General features: G+C 41.5%; 1 protein-coding gene across 10 annotated transcripts in view; it reads left to right on the plus strand.

Moving 5' to 3' along the window:
• Nucleotides 1–19,399, plus strand: part of GTPBP8 (GTP binding protein 8 (putative)) — a 359,654-nt gene that overhangs the window by 182,557 nt on the left and 157,698 nt on the right. For all 10 annotated transcript variants that reach the window (XM_044071542.1, XM_044071537.1, XM_044071544.1 and 7 more), the window contains one exon: nt 1,543–1,642. In XM_044071542.1, coding sequence (XP_043927477.1) covers nt 1,543–1,642 — 100 coding nt within the window. The remainder of the gene's footprint in view (nt 1–1,542; nt 1,643–19,399) is intronic.

Here is a 19,399-nt window from a genome sequence, read left to right on the forward strand (position 1 = left end):
ACCTTGCATAGTATGGACTGCCGTAGAGAGTTACAGGCTTGTACTTCTAGGAAAACACAATATTTCAGAAAGTCTGACCAATGCTATATTCATTTTGCTCAGAAAAGATATGGTACAGCTATTTCTAAGCAGACTGGTGATGACTGGCATTTAAGCTGTATTCATTTTCTTAAGCCTTTCTAGGTGTCACAAGAACTTGTTGTACTAGAACTGCTACTGCTCTGTGATTTGGCCTTTTGGCCCCTCCTTCATGACATTATAAATTAGATGACCATTCTAAAGTTAGCATCTGTTTGCTGCTACAGTGGTTCAAGGTGTGCTGGAGAAGCTTCTTCCTTCCTGAAAGATTATCGGTTTTTGATTTTACCTGTAAGCAATGAGTTACCAAAAAGAAAGCTAGGAAATATTACAGTTCATGTGTGTGAGGTATGCACCTTAACATTTAGATGGCAGATTTTTCTCCCTGTCTTTTGGTGTGAACCCTCCCTCCTCCCCCCACTTTTAATGTTCTTTGTCTAGTTTGTTTTTGGTTAGTTTGTGGTCATGAGTTAGAGTATGTTGTGTGAGTATGAAAATAACTTGCAGCATCTTATTAAGCAGCAAGAAGCTAAGACTGCAGTTTTATTTCTCCAGGAAGTTAATGGAAGAATGGCTAACTGGTCTGTGTCACTTGGAAACATGAAAGGTATCTCACTGTTAAGCTGGCAAATGACAAACCTTTGAAGACTGTAACAAGTTAAGTTTCTTGACGATTTTTGTAGACTAGTTACTGTAGTCATACTGCTGGAGACAGCTTTGAAGTTGCCCATGGAATGACTGACTATTTTTTTTAGACGTATATTAGTTTGTTTTGTATGCTGTCATGGCTACGGGGTCTGTTAATTGTCGTAGATTGCCTGCTGTTATACTACTGTGACACTGCTAACCATTGTCATCCCGTTCTCAACACAGGCAGTAATACAGCTACTACTTTAAAAGAGGACTGAACTAGTAGAGTAAACTAGGAGATAAACACACATGTAATGAATTGCCAAATAGAAAACCATGAAGTTTTCAGGCAAGTGCTACACCAGGCTATACTTTACTGCGAATCTTAGCTTGGTCTTGATTACATGCTTGCTAAAGCATTACAGAAGTATGCAGATTACTTGTGCATTTTTGTGCTAAAAAGAAAGTTTGATAATGACATTACTTCTGTTTTCTCTAGTAGTAGAGGCCGGGAACAGTTCCTCATTGAGGGTAACAGATACTGAGCAGACTTATGCAGTGGGAAGGTACGAGTCAATAATGTTTGTTTAAAAACAGAAGACACATACTGATCGTACTGATCGTAGACTGGATCTGTGAAAACAGCAAAAAAATTCAGGCACTAGAATTCCTTTACAGTTATTGTGGCGTTTTAAAAGGGTAAAAGTATTAAAAATTAAAACTTTTTCAGCTGCTGTGTTTAAAAGCTAGGCTATCTATCCCACAGTTGTTCTTTCTAGTTAATTGCCTGCCACACACAAAATTGTATTTACACTTTATATATGTCATTTTCAGTTTAAAGAGAACATTTTTATTGTTGGATGCATCTGTTGGAATCACAGAACTGGACAAAATAGCAATAGACATGTGTGAAGAGTTTGGAATTCCTTACGTAGTAAGTACCTTTCCAAACTTCATTTCTTTTTATTAACTGCTTTGAAATGTCTTCTCTGTTATTCACTCTCTTGATTACAGTTTGTCTTAGATGTTCATTATTGGAGTAGCATAGTATTGATTACTGAAATAGTGCTGACTCTTGTCGCTCATTGTCTGACTATAATCTGACTTCTTTCACCACAGGACTAAGAAGTGCTGTGCATGTCTTGGTCTCATCTCCCTTTGTCTGCTTCAGTGCCCTCTACCAGGGGCTGTCTGGTTTTGGATGTAGGTAGTTGTAGATGATGCAGAAATCCACAACACACGACAGTTGCACCTTGGTTCACTCGTATTGCTCCAGTACACTGAGACCTGCAGCAGCTGCCTGCCAGAAAGAGCATATTTTTCATTGAAGGTCTTCCCAAGCAGTTTCAGCTCTACATGGTTTGAGTCACTTCTTTAAGAAAGGGCTGCTAGTGTCTTGCCAACCGGTTTTAGACTCTGTGCTCAATCTCCTTGGGGCTGCTGGCAGATCCCAGGATGTTTCTAGAAATTTTAAAATATCAACATTTTTCTGTGCTCCACACTTGTGGAATCAATCCCCATTGTGGCTTTAGGATGACCAATCCTTGGAGGGCTTTTGGAATTTGGTTAAGACTCACCTTTTTGCTGAGTCTTACAAGTGCCCTGCAGGAACTGCATTTAAATGTTCTATGTATTTATTTTCTTGCTTACCTGCCTCAGTTAATTTTATATTGTTTTAAGTTTTATGACTGTTTTTTTATTTCTGAATAATGCTTAGTGGTTAAGGGAGTTCATTGAAAATGAAAGGCTCATAATTGCAGTCTTTGGCACAACAACATGTGGTAGGAATGTATACTGATTTTGAGACTGTTGTATCTTACAGTGTTCCCTTACTCCAAGGTAGGGGGATTTTAATCTTTAGTATACATTGCAGTGGTTTGGGGATACAGCCTCCATTTTCAGGAGGTACATGGTCTAAGTTCCTTACACAAACATAAAAAAGCTTCTGAAGTATAAAAGCAAGGTTCTGAGTTTGCCTTTTTTAACTAAACTTTCACTTATGTTGAGAATTGCACTATGTGGTCTTCCAATGGGGAGTTAATGATTAGAACTCTTTAAGTGGTTGAGTCAGCTATGGCTCAAAAGGCTTTTAGCCACTGATTCATGAAGTGGCCCACCACATAGATACTGAGGCCTTGAGGCCTACAGGGTTATTTGAAAAGGGGGGGGGGGGTATAAGTACAGGAGGAGAGAGAATTAGATTGCTGATTATGGGTGAGAGGTACTACAAAATACAAGGAGTCGAATCAGTTATTTGGAAGGTATTGCATGTTAACTAAATTACTACATATTAGGGAAGGATTTGTTGTAATGACTTTAAACATCTGAAATGACTGTCAAAGGGCTTCAGATTATTAAAAAAAAACAGTTGAAATTAATTAGTTGTAAGGATCAGGAGAATGGGACCAGCATTTTCTCAAGGGGCACACTGGATTAAGGAGACCATAGAGAAGTTGTAAGGAGCTGATATAGGCACACAAACTGGGACTTTCAACACAATCCAATTTGTATTGTAATTAGTGTTATACTGACACAGGATCAAGCACCTGTATTGGACATGTAGACGATTGCTCATCATGTAACCTAAAATGGATCACAAATCCCAGTGTTGGTATGGACTGACCCTCTTCACACCCATACCATTTTTGAACCATTGCTCTTAATTGTTCTTTTGCAGACATGTCTAGTTACTACATCTCAGTAGCTTTTTATCACAGGAGTAATACATGCATTAGTGGAGCTGAACAACTAATGAATGTAACTGCTTGGTTTATTTGTTAAGCTAAAAATTAATGCAATTGCTTGATTTATTAGTGAAGATAAACTTGGAATTTTTATTTAACTGTTAAAGCAATAGACCAAGTTAACAATGGACTGTTATACTTTTCTCATTCTCTGAAGTACAGCTAGAAAACAAGCCATGCAGATGTAGTTTTGAGGTGAACTTTAGGCTTTCTTCTGTAGTTGGACTTCTTTAAATGTTATTAGTGAAGCTGTGAGTTTTTTATGACATCATAGCCATGGAATAGACTGACCTACAAAACAGGGTGGTCAGGAACAGTCACTCTATAGTCTTACATACATGACAGTGATGCTGTAAGTACCTGTGAATGTGAGCATTCATTAGCAGATTAGCAAATGACTGTAAGTTGTGGGTTAGATGCATATTTCTCAGTGGTTGCAGAACAGCAGAAACAAATGGTGATGTTGCAATGGCAAATGTTTCATCAGGAAAGCTATTTGTAGTGGCTATGTGGGTTTGACACACTGTGTGTGATCTGTTTCTTTTTTTTATCTTTTTATTGTCTGGGTTACTGTCACTATGCCAGTAGCCTCTCTTCAGCAGACACCTAAGATGATATTTATACTACTAGGTAAAGTCTGCTCAGGATATCCAGGAACTTCCACTGCTGTTTTTAATAGGACATGGGATCTTTTATATCTATTTGAGCTTCAACCGACTCGGGCAGATAGGACCTTGGTTTAACATCTCATCCAAAGGATGACACACTCAGGAGTGCAGCACCCCTTTATGCTGCACTGAAGTGTCAGCAGTCATCTACCTGATGTGAGACTAGAACCCACAGCTTTCTGTACCAAAGTTGAGTGTGCTACCTGTTGCTCTACTGACACTGCCCTATAAGGTTTATAGTCAGAGAGCATTCTCCAGAAAGCAAATTTTTTTTTTTTTTTTTTTTTTTTTTTTTTTTTTTTTGCAGGGGGACAAGGCTTCCTGCACCCCTCCCCCACACTCCCCTAATTTAAATAAAGTAACTTCACAGTCACACTGCTGTTGAGAAAATAAAATACACCTGACACACTGAATCACCGCTGACACACACAAGCAAACTACTAATCATGGAGGTAATGACTTAATGGGTTCTCTCGGTTTAATTTCCCAAAGTCTTTTGGGTTTCTGATACCATGACAGGAATGGAACCCATTCCTAAGTCAGAGTATGATTTAAAGTTTGTGAAATTAGTATTGTTTCAATCTTTTGGCTTTAGGAAGGAACTAATAATGATTAACACTAATTTGCATTGTAATTCCTACCCCCCCCCCCAAACCAAAGTAACAGTCATTTTCTACAGGCTAACACAGTTTTCAATCAAATGCGATTCAGTGTTTTGGGGTTTAGATCAAACAAGTTTTAGACTAAATGAACCACGGCTCTTTATTCATTTGTTTGGTTGTTTTTTGTTTTTTTTTTATTAGAGAAAATGATCTTTAGGTCAAATAAACCATAACTACATACACGTGTATTTGTGTATGTAAGTGTGTGTGTGTGTGTGTGTGTGTGTGTGTGTGTATATATATATATATATATATATATATATATATATATATATATATATATATAAAATACACATACACATATATATTTATATACACGTATGTATAGGTGTGTGTGCATATCTATAGATATATAGATATATATATATATATATATAGATATATATAGATATATATATATATATATATATATATATATATATATATATATATATACACACACACACACACACACACACACACACACACACACACACACATATATACACACAAACACCAGTTTGTCAAGTGTTCAAGTACAAAGACATTGGAAAAAAATATCGGAACTAAGATTTGAAACACAAATAGAAAAAAGATTTATTTTTTGCAGGTGAGCAAGCTCCTTCCAGCCCCCACACCCCACGCACATCTTAACTTTTATATATTCCAACTCCGCGATTGCACTAGAGGAGGAAAGGGCAAGTTTCTAGTCTCTGCTGTACTGCACTGTATTCATGAGTCTGCTGTCTGTCAGATGTGATGTTAAGCCAAGGTCCCATGTGCCTGAGTTGCTGGTTTCTCATGTGAATGTAAAAGATCCCACATCACTTTTGAGAGAAAAAAAAGTTCCCTGGTTTCTTGGCCAAATTTTTCCTAATTGGGATTACCACCACCTATGATATTCCCCGCGAAGAGGTCATTGTCTTAGTAGAACTTACCTAGTCATCTGGTCAACAGATGATAAATGGCTAGATTAGATTAGATAGATGGAGTGATGTTTAATGCACATCTGTCTCTAAATATAGATATATAGATAGATTAGATGATTAGGTAGCTAGACAGATGTGTGCATCTGTCCATCTGTTATATGGTTTATCAGTAATCATAGAACATTCATCAATAATAGAAATTAACCTTAACTGTGTGTTAAGCATGACAGCTTTTTTTTTTTTTTTTTTTTTTTTTTTACAACTAAATAAAACATCTCATAGGTTCATAGGTAGGTACTAGGCTATTGGCTCTAGGGCCTATATAAGCAAAGCCAAATGGTACCCTGGCTTTTGCCACCCAAGAAAATTATTTTCCTGTGCCCAGTCAAGCAGAGCCATAGAAGTGATCCCCGGGGTGAATTTCCTATCTCACATCCAATCATCAAGATTTTTCTTGAGTGCTAATGAGGAGCTTTGTTTGATATAGGTAGGTAGTTTGTTCCAGAGTATGGGAAGTCGTTGAGATAGGAATCTATCCCTCCAGCTAGTTCTGTTTATTGTGGTGACAAGGTTTAGGTCCCTAGAGCGTGTAGCTCTGAGGAATTGGGCTTTCTTTACGTGGAGCATGTCCAGCAGCTCTGGGTTTGACATAGCTTTGTATGTTAGGCAGTGATCGCCTCTGAGTACGCGATATGCGACAGAGTAAAGCTGGAGTTTTTTGAGACTGTCTGCGTAGGGCATCTGTTTGAGGCCGGTAATCCTCTTTGTGAGGTATTTCTGTGGCCTTTCCGGTAGTTGTAGATGTCTTGAGGTACATACCAAAAGGGGCGTTGTACTCTATAATGGGTCTAATGAGTGATGAGTAGAGGGGAATAATGACCTTTTTTTTTCCTGGATGATAGACCTTTTGTGATGAGGTATGCCAAGTAAAAGGATTTCCTGGCTACTGTGGCAATGTGATTATCAAAGGAGAGACTACTGTCCACCTGTGTCCCAAGGTCTCTTACACAATTTCGGTGTTAAGTAGACTACCGTCTATGTGGTAGTTCATGGGTACAGAGTTTTTACCAAAAGGGATGACAATGCACTTTTTGACATTGAGCTTGAGGCCATGGCTTTCCCACCAGGCATCTGTCTCAGTCAGGCCCTTTTGTTGGATGTCCACATCATTAGGAGATTTGATTATGGCTCCTAGTTGCAGTCATCTGCGAACTTTGTTAGCTAAAGACCTTCTGTGTTAGCCTGTACTTCAGAGAAGTAGATAACAGGAGAGGACCTAAGACTGAACCCTGTGATACTCCACTTGTCACTGGTCTGAAGTTGGATTTAGAGTCTGCTACTTTCACAGTGTGGGTTCGGTCAGTGAGCCAGTTGGCAACCCATCTTGTGACATAGGGATTTATACATAGTTTAGTGAGTTTATCTATAATTCCAGAGTGTGGGAATGGTGTTGAAAGCCTTGGCGAGATCTAGATAGGCTGTCTGTACCACCTTACCCTCATCTACAGCTTTGGTGACCGCTTCAAAGAAATTTATCAGGTTTAGGAGACATGATCTGCCTTTTACAAACCCGAACTGGGTAGGGTCCAGAGTTTGGAGATTACCAATGTCATTGTTTGTAAGTTCCATGATGATACGCTCCATAGCCTTGCAGACCCGGCTCATCAGGCTAATGGGGCGATAGTTCCCAGGGTCTGTGGTTGCTCCCCCTTTGTCTTATGGGATAACTGTTGCTGTGCACCATTCAGTGGGCGCAAAGCCTGAGGTGAGGCTATAATTGAACATGGTACTTAGGTGGGGTGCCAATTCGTTCTGTAGTTCATGTAGATCGCAGCCTGGGATGTTGTCAGGTCCCACGGATGCTGTGTTCTTGGCTTTGGAGAGTGTTTTTTTTTTTTTACCTGTGCAACCACGATTACAAGTACTTTCCATTCTTCTGGTATAGAGATGGGCTCTTTAGGCGATGAAAGAGAGGGGTAAAGTTGGCACTGAACCTATCTGCCAGGATGTTGGTAATATCAATTGGTTCTGTATCTTTAGTGCCATTGTGCTGTAACTCAGAGCAGATCTGAGTGTTGCCATTGACATTCTTGACATAGCTATAGAATGCTTTGTGGTTGTCAGTGGCGATTTTGTTTTCGTAACTAGCCTTGGAGGATTTTATGAGGGATCTCAGCTTCTTACTGAGGCTGACCACAGAGTTCCTCCAATCATGGGATTTTACTCTCTTTTGCAACAGTTTCTTTCTTCTGTTGTAGAGTTTGTTTATAGCAGAGGGCCACCAGATTGGCTTCCTTTTTTGGAGCATTGCCTCTTGGTTCTGTTAGGGATTGCACGATCCATGCACTCGTGTTAGTGCTTGTAAAGTGCAATTGTATAGGATTCAGCAGTTGTATCTCTATTGTCCATCAGCATGGGTGTCATGAAGTTTGCCACTTCTGTCTTAAGAAGTGTGAAGCTGGCTTTTGAGAAACTTTTTACTGTGTTTTCCCTAATGGGGGGGTGGGGCTGGGATGTGGATGTCTTGTGTGATTTGCTTGTGGTCGGATCTGACCAACAAGGAATTGACCTCTGTGGAACACCGGTTGCCCATGTTGGTAATGACCAGGTCTAGGATATTGCTGCCCCTGGTGGGGGTGTGGATAAGTTGATCCAAGGCATTGGAATTTATGAATTCCAGAAAACGTTCAGCGTAAGAGTTGGTACATGAATAGTTTTCCCAGTTAATGGTGGAATAGTTGAAATAGCCCATTATTAGGGTGTTAGGTTGTACCCTAATATTTTCCATTGTATCAAGAAATGGAGTGGGAATCCTGCAGCATGGTGGGGGATCTGTAGCAAGCTGCAATTTGCATTGCAGTCTTGCCCAAAGTTAGTTCCACTTGGATAATCTCAGCTGCATTATGCTGAGCAACTAGCCTGGAGGTGTGGATATCCTTAATGAATATGGACACGCCTCCGCCTTTAGTGCTTCGGTCCAAGTTAGGTGGCCGAAAGGTATGGTATGAATTATAGCCTGGTAATGCAGGGGTGCTCTCTGGAGCCTTGAACCAGGTCTCTGCCACTGCACAGATGTCTATGTTCTCCATTTTAAGGAGTGCCTCAAGTGAGTGCATTTTGAGGTTTAGACTTCTAGCATTGAGTAGCATTACCCTCAGATTTTGCTTGCTTGTACCTGTTATGGTGGTGAATTTGTCATTTGAATCTTGCCTAAAAAAGGCACTGTATGGGTGGCAAGAGCCTTAGCCAGTGTCCAGAATCCCAAGGGTGACAGGTGCAGGCCATCTCTGGCAAAGCATCGTGATTTGTCGATCATGTCATCCTAGGCAGACAGATACTGGATCCCCTTAGAAGGACATCAGAAGCTTAGCCAATTGTTGAAGTAAATCATTTTGTCCTTGTACTTTGGTATCATTTGGGTGATGGTGGGATGCTACTCGGGGCTAGGGTCATACCTGCCTGGGCTCAGGCACTCAAATCATTGTTTAATCCTCAACGAGTCCATGTATTTGATTTCTTCAGTGGTGCTCTGTATTTAGAGAAAGCAACAAAACTATAAACTCACAGTGGACATTGATTTAGCTTTTGCGACAGTTCCTGATAAACCATAGCTTTACATGGAGGCATGATGAGTTCAGAAGTCTTTCTGCTGCTGCTGTTGACTGTTGTAGTTTTCGGTCTCTTTTTTTTTTTTTTTTTTTTTTTTTTACAGTAGTACTGTTTGTGACCGTTGTAGTTGTTCATCTTCCATGGAGTTTCACATAGCTGTCTTGTACAGATATCTGCTGTTACTTCTGCACAGCTTTCTGTCTGCCTCACAAACCACATAAAATATTGCTCTAGCTGTTTTATTTATTTATTGAATGACATTTGTTTACTGAGAAGGTCTGACTTGGAAAATGTCCCCATATTCAGTCGAGGCCGAGGGAGAAAAGCTCCACAGATACAAAAACAAATTTGGACATGAAAATACAGTATGTAAGACAATAAATACAAATTATGTATGCAAACAGCTTTCAGGAAAAAAAGAGAACAAATTTACTTAATTTGTAATGCAAGTTATATATAAATAATTATGAAATACAGAGCAGTGAGACATCCCTTTGATGTATTTGTTTTTCACAGTGAAGGAAAACACAGTTCGGCAGGCAAATTGGCATTGACGTATTTGTGTTGAGTTGTTGTAATTTACCTGCATACATGAACATAGAGTTGCTCATGCAGGATACAGTGTACCAGTACCCCACAACATATACGTAAGTATCTGATGCTTCTTCATGTAAGCATCTTTCTGACTAACGTTTGCCTGCAAGCTTTATCGTCTTTATTGGCCTTTATAAGAACCGCGTCCCTGCCTAGCTCTTAATTGGGGGGGGGGGCACCAACCAATCGGGGGGGGGGCACCAACCAATCAATCAATGAACCAGCCAACCTTACATGTGGTAGTACGGAACATGCCGTTAGCTGAAAGGAAACCTTACGGTCTGCAATTACTGTTGTACACATCTGGTGGCAGTATACTGTATCACATACAATTCAGACCTATGGTAGGTGCACACTGCATTATATGACAATCGTCATGTAGCACTCAGCCAGCTACTTACTGCCTTATCATACACCTTCAGTACGTCTCCATGTCAGACTTCACACACGGTGCAATGCTTCTGCAAGTTTTCAGGATTTGGCCCTTGTCCTCCCGTGCATGATACCAGGTAGACACTTGCCTCTTTCTTCTCCCTCTCTTCCTTCACTAAGTTTACTAGGGAAGAATGGAGTCTCCCAACAAAGTATTCTCTTGACCTATAAGGTTTGCGTCAACATTCTGTGAGCCACCATTCTCCTTATTTTACACTTTTTGTACTTCTGTAGCGGTGATGGTCTGTTCTCAGACTGGATAAAAGTACTGGACTAGAACAGATGAAGGACAAGATGGACCTTTTCAGTAACTCTGACCTTACGAGTTTTTTTGAGGACAAAGTGCTCCTGATTCTTGGTAACCTGTGTCACAGTCGTTATGGTGACCTTTTTATCCCTGACTTACAGAAGTGAACCCCTGAATCCTGGCTAGCTCTGCCTGGAGATGAGAAACCTTCTTTCTTGGGTAGAAAGGTGTCTGCATCTGAGGTAGCACTACATCCTGTGTAATGTTTCCCAGAATATTACTGTTTCATAACTACTGCATTATATCACATCCAGCTTTCTTTATATATATTTGGCTTGTAGACTGCTGTTTGGCTTTCTTATTAGTGTCTGTTTATTTTTTGTTTCCTTTTTGGCTTTTTTCCTCAATTCCTGTTTTATTTGTAAGTTTTTACTTTCAAAGGATCAAACCTCCAGACACTTGCGGCAAGGCACAGTTTGTGCTTTGGCTCCTTCTGGAAGGCTTTCTTTTTGTTACTAGGTCAAGATCTTACTGATGTCTGCACTGCAGAAACAAAGGTGGCTTAGGGATTAAGGAGAGGGTAGGGTGGAGGACGATAGTAGTCTGAAAGTATGTAGTTTGTCTTTCTTTGACACGACCTCAGGATGACTGGAATTGTGATGTAACCTGCAGTTTTTAGCAGGTACTCTGCTATTTTGATTCTGTAAATGTTGAAATGACTAACGGAGGGTAGTTATCCAGATGTAACTGAAACAGTAAAAATAACACTGCTAAGATCAATGTAAACTGAAATATTTTCTCTTAAAAATATGTACATCATGCCAGTAATAAGCTTCTTTAAACTATATTTCCATTGTACTAAATGTAAAGTTATTTCAAAGATGTCAGCTTTGTACATAAGCAGATGTTTGTTGTGGACATAATCTCTGTAAAAGAAAAAAATAAAACATTTTTAGACTAAATTTTTTGTTTACGTTGCACAATGTCAGGAATATATCTGTTTTAACCAGACGTAAAAATACTAAAGATGTCTTAGTTTAATGATTAAGAAAAATAAAAAGTTTTAATGACAAAAATTCTGCACGCTGAGTAACAGACAAGTGAGTACCACTTGGTGTTTGGGGGGCATCTGCAGTGGGTGAAACACTTGGATACATCTTTCTGTGCCCCTTTTTCTCAATCAAATGAATTCAAGACGCATATTTGTCTTTTGGTTTCTGACATGACCTTACCCTAGGGCTAAAGGGTGCATATGCTCCCAATGTCACCATTTGTTGACCCTTTCAAGTAAGAAGTTGCATCTACAAGAATATACAGAGCTTGTTAATGTTATAGAACTGTAAACTCAAAGTATAGTTACAGGAGGTACTGTTGCCATAATGAAGCAGCTACAGCATTCTTAGCTAGGATGTTGAAAGGAAGGAATTATGAGTCGATTGCCAAAGATCATCTTGGAGATTTGTTTAAATGCTGAATGATCACATATTTGTTAAATGTCACTTTGAAGAACCTTCTACAGTGAATAGAATATGTGAGTAGAATCCCAGATATTGTCCCCAAAACTACTCAAGTAATTGAAGAAACCTAAAAAACGAGAATTTGTTTTTGGACTCTTTATTATAATTTTCTTACTACCACTGCCTGTAAGGGACTGACGAGTCTGATCTGGGGTACATTTACAGTTGCCCATTCACTTATCTAGATTAGAGTTAAAGACAGCAAGAGAGACAGTTTTTTTTTGTTATGGAGTGGGAGCTTATTCTAGAGGTAGGTGATCCCTTGGTAGATGTACCTCTTTCATTGTCAGGTCCCTTTTATATTGTGGTATAAATTTAGATCTTTAAAGCCTGTATTTGTGGTGGTTGTAGTTTTACAGATATGTAGAATGTCAAGCAATTTGGGATCATTTGTCACCTTGTTTGTGCTAAGTAGGTTGAGAACCCAGACTACAGCAGCATACTCTAGGGACCCATGCTAATGGGAGAGATCTGTATGCTGCTATTGTGTGCTGACCATAAAGCTTAGCAGCCCTTGGTCAGTAAATTGCTGGACGGCCAGTGTCCAGTTTTCCAGAATGATTTACCTGGGATAAATGTGAGGGAAAGCTAGATGTATAACTGGTCAACCTGCCAGAAATGAACTGAAAGATTGTTAGAGGGTATGAGTACACTGAAGAATGTAGCTTGTAAGTGGATGACATGATGGTAAGGAGGAGGCTGGATATTTTGTATATCCAGGAGACAAGGTGAAAAGGCAGCCCAGCGAAGTATTTTTGGCCTACGTTCCTGAGTCTACTACTCGGAGGACAACAGTCTAAAAATGGTGAGGGATTTGTGTTGACAGAATCTTCTGAAGCCAGTGAGGAATGTCGTCAGAATCCATGACATACTCCTAGTAATCACACTCTAGTGTAAAGGTGGGGTAGTCTTCATTAACATATGCGCTGTAGCAAGGCTGCTGTGGTGAAGAAAAGAAAACGTTCAAGCAGCAGTTGCAGGACTCCATTCATAAGTGAAACAAAACAAGTTGTCTTAATAATGGAGGACCTGAGTGCCCATATCAGGATGGACAGACAACAGGATATGAGATTGCCTGGGTTCACATGGCTGGACAGTAGAAATGATGGAGAGTCCGTTCTACACTTGTTTGACAAATGGCTTAATGGGTGACCAATACATGGTTCACCAAAAGAGTCAGAAGATTGCCTACGAGAGTGGCTAATATGCTGACAAAGTAGACTTCCTCCTAGTAAGGAATGAGCATTGTGGCAAAATCAGATTTTGCAATGTAATCTGGAGTGAAATAGTTTGGCCCCCAGCATAAACCACTGGTGGCCATCGCTTCAAGCAGTGAACATAATACTGTGATGCCAAAAGAGAGCAAGTTGAGGACATGGAAGCTGACTAGAGCAAAAGCACAAGAGTTCTGGGATGTACTTAGTTCTGGGATGTACTTAGAACTATAGCAGCTCACGAAGAAGAGGGAATAGGAGGAGTCATAACAGAGTTGCAGCATCTCAAAACAGTATATATGGGAAGTTGATAGAGCATAAAATGGAAGTAAGGTTCGAAGGGAAAGCTGGTGATAAACTGCAGAAGTCTAGTAAGTTAGCAAATGAAAAATTTGCAGGAATAAGTGGAAGCTAGAAAAGATGGATCCGGTTATGATGGAATACTGGTTGGCTAACAGGCTAAAAGAGCATTCACAGTGGCAATGAGTTCAGCATTAGAGAAACTTTTATGCCATCTGCTGAGTCACTTTCTAGAAGCTGACAAAGAAGCTCTGTTAATTTGCTAGGCAACACATGAAATATTAAATGCACATAGTCTGCAGATGCCCCTCATATGGGATACCAGCAACAGTCTGCTCACCAGTCAAGAAGGCATCAAGGGCAGATGAAAGTTGTACTTTCAAGAAGCTTCTGAATGAAGAACCCCTAGTGAAACTGTACTGCGACATAACACAACCTACTATGAAAGAGAAGCACGAAGTACAGTAAGAAAGAGGAAGTCTGGGAAAACTGGCTCAAATTAAGGAAAATGAAGGAACACTTGTGTATTCCCTCTCCTGGCTTAATACTAATTCAGCTCTTAAATTCATTTTAAATGCTCTTTGGATTTGAACCGTAAACTGATTTGCCCTTAGTAATGAACTGTACCTGTTCTTAAATGAAAATTCAGTACTGTGCTATATCATTAACTGTTACTGTTAATGCCTATGTAAATTTCTAAGTAAATGGTTCTACATTCTGTTGTATGTTTAGGTGTATTGTCTGGCCTCTCTGGCCTGGGGGATCATTGGACCAGTTCACCTATCTGGTTAACAAATGTTAAATAAATAAGAAAAAATAGTCACCACAGATTTTTTTTGTTTTTTCCAGTTTTTAAACTGGGTAAGCCCATTGGGCGCAATTGTTCTTTTTCACAGGTAACCCATGAGCAATGCCTTACTGTGTAACTTGCTCAGTCACAAAGTAGGAAAATGCATGTGGAGCGAATCAAACTCTGTACCTTGGGCATTGGAAGCAGCTCATTAACAGCTCAGAACTTTAGTCTTATGTGCTAATTGCCAAACAGAAGTATGATCAAGATATTGGGTACATTAGCATAGAAATGGCAACTGAGCGCACTCATTACAGTTTGAAGACAGAGGGAGCTAGAACATGAGTATCTTTGTGTCAGTGTACAAGAGCAAAGGGGGATATTTACAGCTCTGGGCAGTGCAGAGATATCAAACTCTTGTCACCTTGCATTGGAGTGCTGGAGAGGGTGATAAATAGTTTGTAGAGCAATAAAAAATAAGATGGGGAAATTGAAGAGTTTTGATTCCGATCAGGATGCAGTATAAATAAGCCAATGTTTTCAGTGAGACGGGTAGTGAAGAAGAAGTTGGATATGAGGAAATTGTGAAATTGGACATTCCTAAACTTGGAGAAAGTATATGACAAGGTCACAAGGAAGTGTTTTTGTTAGTACTGTCATAGTTCAGAGTCCCAGAAGCATTGGTTGAATCAGTGCAGCTATGTACAGGGAGCCCACTGACAGACTCGCAAAGGGTTTTCCCATTGGGAATGGGCATGCATTAGGGCTCATCTCTCAACTCATTAGCAAACTGGTCAGAGAGGACAGATTAGCAAAGCTACTGCATGCAGATGATGTGGCATTACAAACAGATTCTGAACAAGAATGTCAAACAGTATGGGACTGGAATGCAAAACTGAAGGCACATGGGAAGAAACTGAGTACAGACAATACGGTGATATTGGCAGCAGATGGGGAAATCAGATGAAGCTTAAAACAGATAGAACAGAAAATGCTGGAACAGGTTAATAGCTTCAGGTATCTGGGATATGTGGCTGAGGAGAAGGTAAGTTTGAATGAGGAGATCAAAACTAGAGTAAGAGGTGCTGCAGCCAACTGACACAAAATGTCAGGGGTAGCATGTGATAGAAGAAAGCCAAGGAAGTTGAAAAGTAAGGTGTACAAAAGTGAGACCAGTGCTTCTGTATGGCAGAGAAACCTTGACAGTGAAGGCAGAGAGCAACTGAAGAAACTTGAGGTGATGGAGGTGAAGTACCTGAGAAACATAGCAGGATGCACACCATGGGGCAGGCAAAGAAATGAAGACATCAGAGCAGCAGCCAAATTCACCCCAGTGTCAAGGAGAACAGATTGCAGTACTTTGGTCATATGTGCAGAAACGTGGAAGATTATCTGATAAAGCAGATTTGGCAAAGCGAGGAAAATAGACAGGAGGCGACAAGGACATCAGCCAAAAGGTCAGTTAAGAGAGAAACCAGGGAATGTGGGCTTGAATGTCAAATAACAGTGGGGGGGGGGGGGGACTGACTCTGTGATGCATAGTAGTGATTTATGAGAACCAAATCGGGAATGTTTCAACTCCTTTTAGGGGAGTTGACATTGGTGACATTTTAGTGTATGCTATCCCGTTAGTGGATGGATAGTTTAAATTTTCCAGTATAATTGTTTGGTTTGATGGTTAGAGAATGTCCTTCAAGGATGCATCTGCAGTCCTTACAAATGGGTTGTCCTGTCGTCAGGCAGCCCTTCGGTCGGCTGGATTCCAAAGTCTGGGTCTGGCCTCGGCTGATGTCGCACTTCACCCGACGTCATAGCTGCAGTTATTCGGGTATAAAGGTATCAGCCGACGCCATTTTCCTCAGTCTTTCTTGCCGCGTGGCGCCCGAAGCAGAAGCTGTTCGCAAGTGCCGGTCGGTCAGAACCAGAGATTACTACTACCGAAGACTCTAAAAAGCTAAGTACCCCGTTGGGGACTCTTTCTTGCCTCAGCCGATGTCAGAAAAAGTGAATAACTGTTTAACTTGTGGTAAACAAATACCTCATAAAGATTTCCACTCTTACTGCCTACCTTGTTTAGGCCCGGACCACGACGTAGCAGCTTGTCTAGCTTGTGCTTCTTTCAACCGACGGACGCTTATTCGTCGGTCGGAATTTGCTGAGGAGTTTTTCGGCTCCGCTTTTGCTTACATTATGCCGTCGGAAACTCCGACTACGCAAATAACTAAAAAGCGCAAGGAAAAGGACCGACACTCGCGGTCCGCGGTTTCGGCCGAAACCGGGATTAAGCCTACCGCGAGTATCTCGGTTTCGGCTGAAACAGAGTCCACGGTTCTTCCTTCGGCCGAAAGCTTACCTCCTACCGAGGCCTCATCCTGCATGGCTGAATCTGCTACTGAAATTCCACCTGCTCTTGCAGGTTCACAGGATTTATCTGATACTATTCCTTTAGATATTTCTACTCCTGCACGTGGAGCTGCTAGGCCCCCTGCATCCATGTCGATTAAGGCTTTTGCCAGGGCTAAAGCAGCAAAATCTACCAAAACTGTGCCTGCTAAGACCCCCTCTCACAGGCCTAACTCTAGTTCTCAAATGCTTAGCCTAGCAGAGGATCTCATTTCTTTGATCCGGGGATCCCAACCCCACCCAGACAGGGCCTCTCACCCACCTCCAGAGAAGAGGCCTAGAGCAGAGCCCCCTGAGCCAGTTTCTTCAGATGACTCCTCTGATGATTCAGATAATACAAACCCTCCAGAGGGCCCTTTTTCTCCTTATGAGGACTCTGATGCAGAAGAGTCCATTCCTTCTGCCTCTCCGCCTGAGGAATTTTCTTTTGGGGAAACCTTGCATGCTATGAGGGAACAATTTCAATGGCAGGGCCAGGATTTTTCAGACTCTAGGAAAAGGCTTAGAACCTTTTTGCATTTGCCACAGCATAGGCCTTTAGCCATACCTCCAGTACTTACTGTTGTGGATGATGCATTTAATGATGCTTGTACTGCTCCTGATTCTCTTCCTCTGGCCCCTGCTAAGCCCGATAGGTACTACAGGGTCCCGACACACATTATCATTTGTATAAGGCTCCTTTGCAGATCCTGAAACTATCTCCCAGGGACCCAAGGCTGTAGCAGCTACCTCTGCCAAAAACCCCCTCCCCTCTGAAAGGGAATCTAGGGCCTTAGAGAGATGGGGTAAAAAAGTTTACACTTCTGCTACTCTTTCAGCTAGGGCCTTAAACTGTCAATTCCACATGATTCAGTATCAGGAATTTATGTTAGACCAGTTAACTAAAAAACTGTCCTCGGATGAACCATTAGACAAAAAATCTGTTCAGGAAATGGTACATAACATTCAGCAGGTCAGTAATCATTCCTTAAAATGCGGCTATGATGCACTGGAGGCTTCTTTTAGATCAGCTATGACTGGTACAGTGATCAGAAGACATGCATAGTTAAAAGAGCAGTCCTTACCAGACCATGTTAAATCAAAGCTCCTAAATGCTCCTATGGATAAGCTCAATTTGTTTGGCTCCCCGGCACAGCAGGTGCTGAAGAAGGTGGAAGAGAAAGCAACATCTGTCCAGACAGTCAAGGATTTCTTGCAGGTCCAGCCTCCAAGGTTTAGTAGGAACTGGCCTTCCAAGAATTGGTCCTTTCCAGACACCTCCAGAGCCCAGAGAGGCAGGAATAGGCGCTCAAGAGGCAGGGGTCAATCCAGAGGTGCCTACAGGGGACGTCAATGGCAGGCTAACAACCAGCAAGGTACTGCCACAGATCCAGCCACCAGCACTTCCACAGGACAATCACAGTGACTTGGCTCTGGCACCGCCTACCAGGGAACAACTAGAAGCACCCTTAGGCAGAAAGCTAGCCTTATTTTCAGTAACTGGCACTACATCACAGGAGACAAATGGATTTTACAGACAATAGACCAAGGTTACAGGATGTTCTTCATCTCACATTGCTGCAGTCCTTACACTTGGGTAGTCCGCTGTCCTCGGTCGGCCCGAATATCAAAGTATAAGGCTGACGTCGGTCAAGGCGCATTTGACTGACATCAGGACGTCAGGGTACAAATGCGCATGACCGACGTCATATCCTCAGTCTTTTTTGCCGCATGGTCCGATGCAGAAGCAGCGTTGCAAGTGCCGGTTGGCGTTCTGAAATTGTTCGATTTCGGAGTTTCAGACCGAGTCAAAGTTGGCTAAGTACCCCGCTGGGGAATATTTTAGTTTTTTCTTGCCTCAGTGGTTTACCGGATGTCAGAAAAAGTGAATAATTGTATTTCTTGTGGGAAACAGATACCGCATAGAGACTACCATACTTTGTGTATTCCTTGTTTAGGGCCTGAGCACGACGTTGTTGGGTGTCGCTCTTGTGCTAGATTCAATAAGCGCACTATAAAGAGAAGATTAGATTGTGCCAGGTTAGTCTTTGGGAAGTGGTGCAATTATAAAATGCCGTCGGATGCTCCGACGCCCGCTTCTTCGAAGAAGCGCAAGGACAAAGCCGGTTCTTTAGAGGTGTCGGTGGAGCTGGTGGTTCCACCGGAGGTTTCTTTGGGATCCCAGGGAGAGACTTTGTTATTGCAGGATGTGGCCTCTCTGGAGGCAGGCCAGGCTGATGGGGCTTCTCAGGTTACTATACTCCCCTCCCTGCCTAGGGTGGTTAGGCCCTCTCCTTCTGTTTCCAAGGCTTCTCCCAGGGGCAGGCCAGGTTTAGCTTCAGTTGGTGTTACCCCTAGTTCTTCAGGAACTGTGCCCAAGAAGCATATGCTTAAAATGGCAGAAGATTTGATTACTTTGATTAGGGGTTCTATGCCCCCTCCTGATAAGAGACCTAGGGTGGAGCCTGAGCTAGGGAGTTTTGAGCAGGCTTCAGATGTTTCAGAGTCTTCGGCTGAAGACTTGCAGGAGTACTCTCCTTATTCTGATTCTGATGTGGATGATTCTACTCCTTCTGCTTCTCCTCCTGAGGATTTTTCTTTTCAGAAACTCTTCATTCCATGAG

Source organism: Protopterus annectens, chromosome 5.part0, assembly GCF_019279795.1.
Source record: "Protopterus annectens isolate FY-2018-M chromosome 5.part0, PAN1.0, whole genome shotgun sequence".
Classification (NCBI taxonomy): Eukaryota; Metazoa; Chordata; order Ceratodontiformes; family Protopteridae; genus Protopterus; species Protopterus annectens.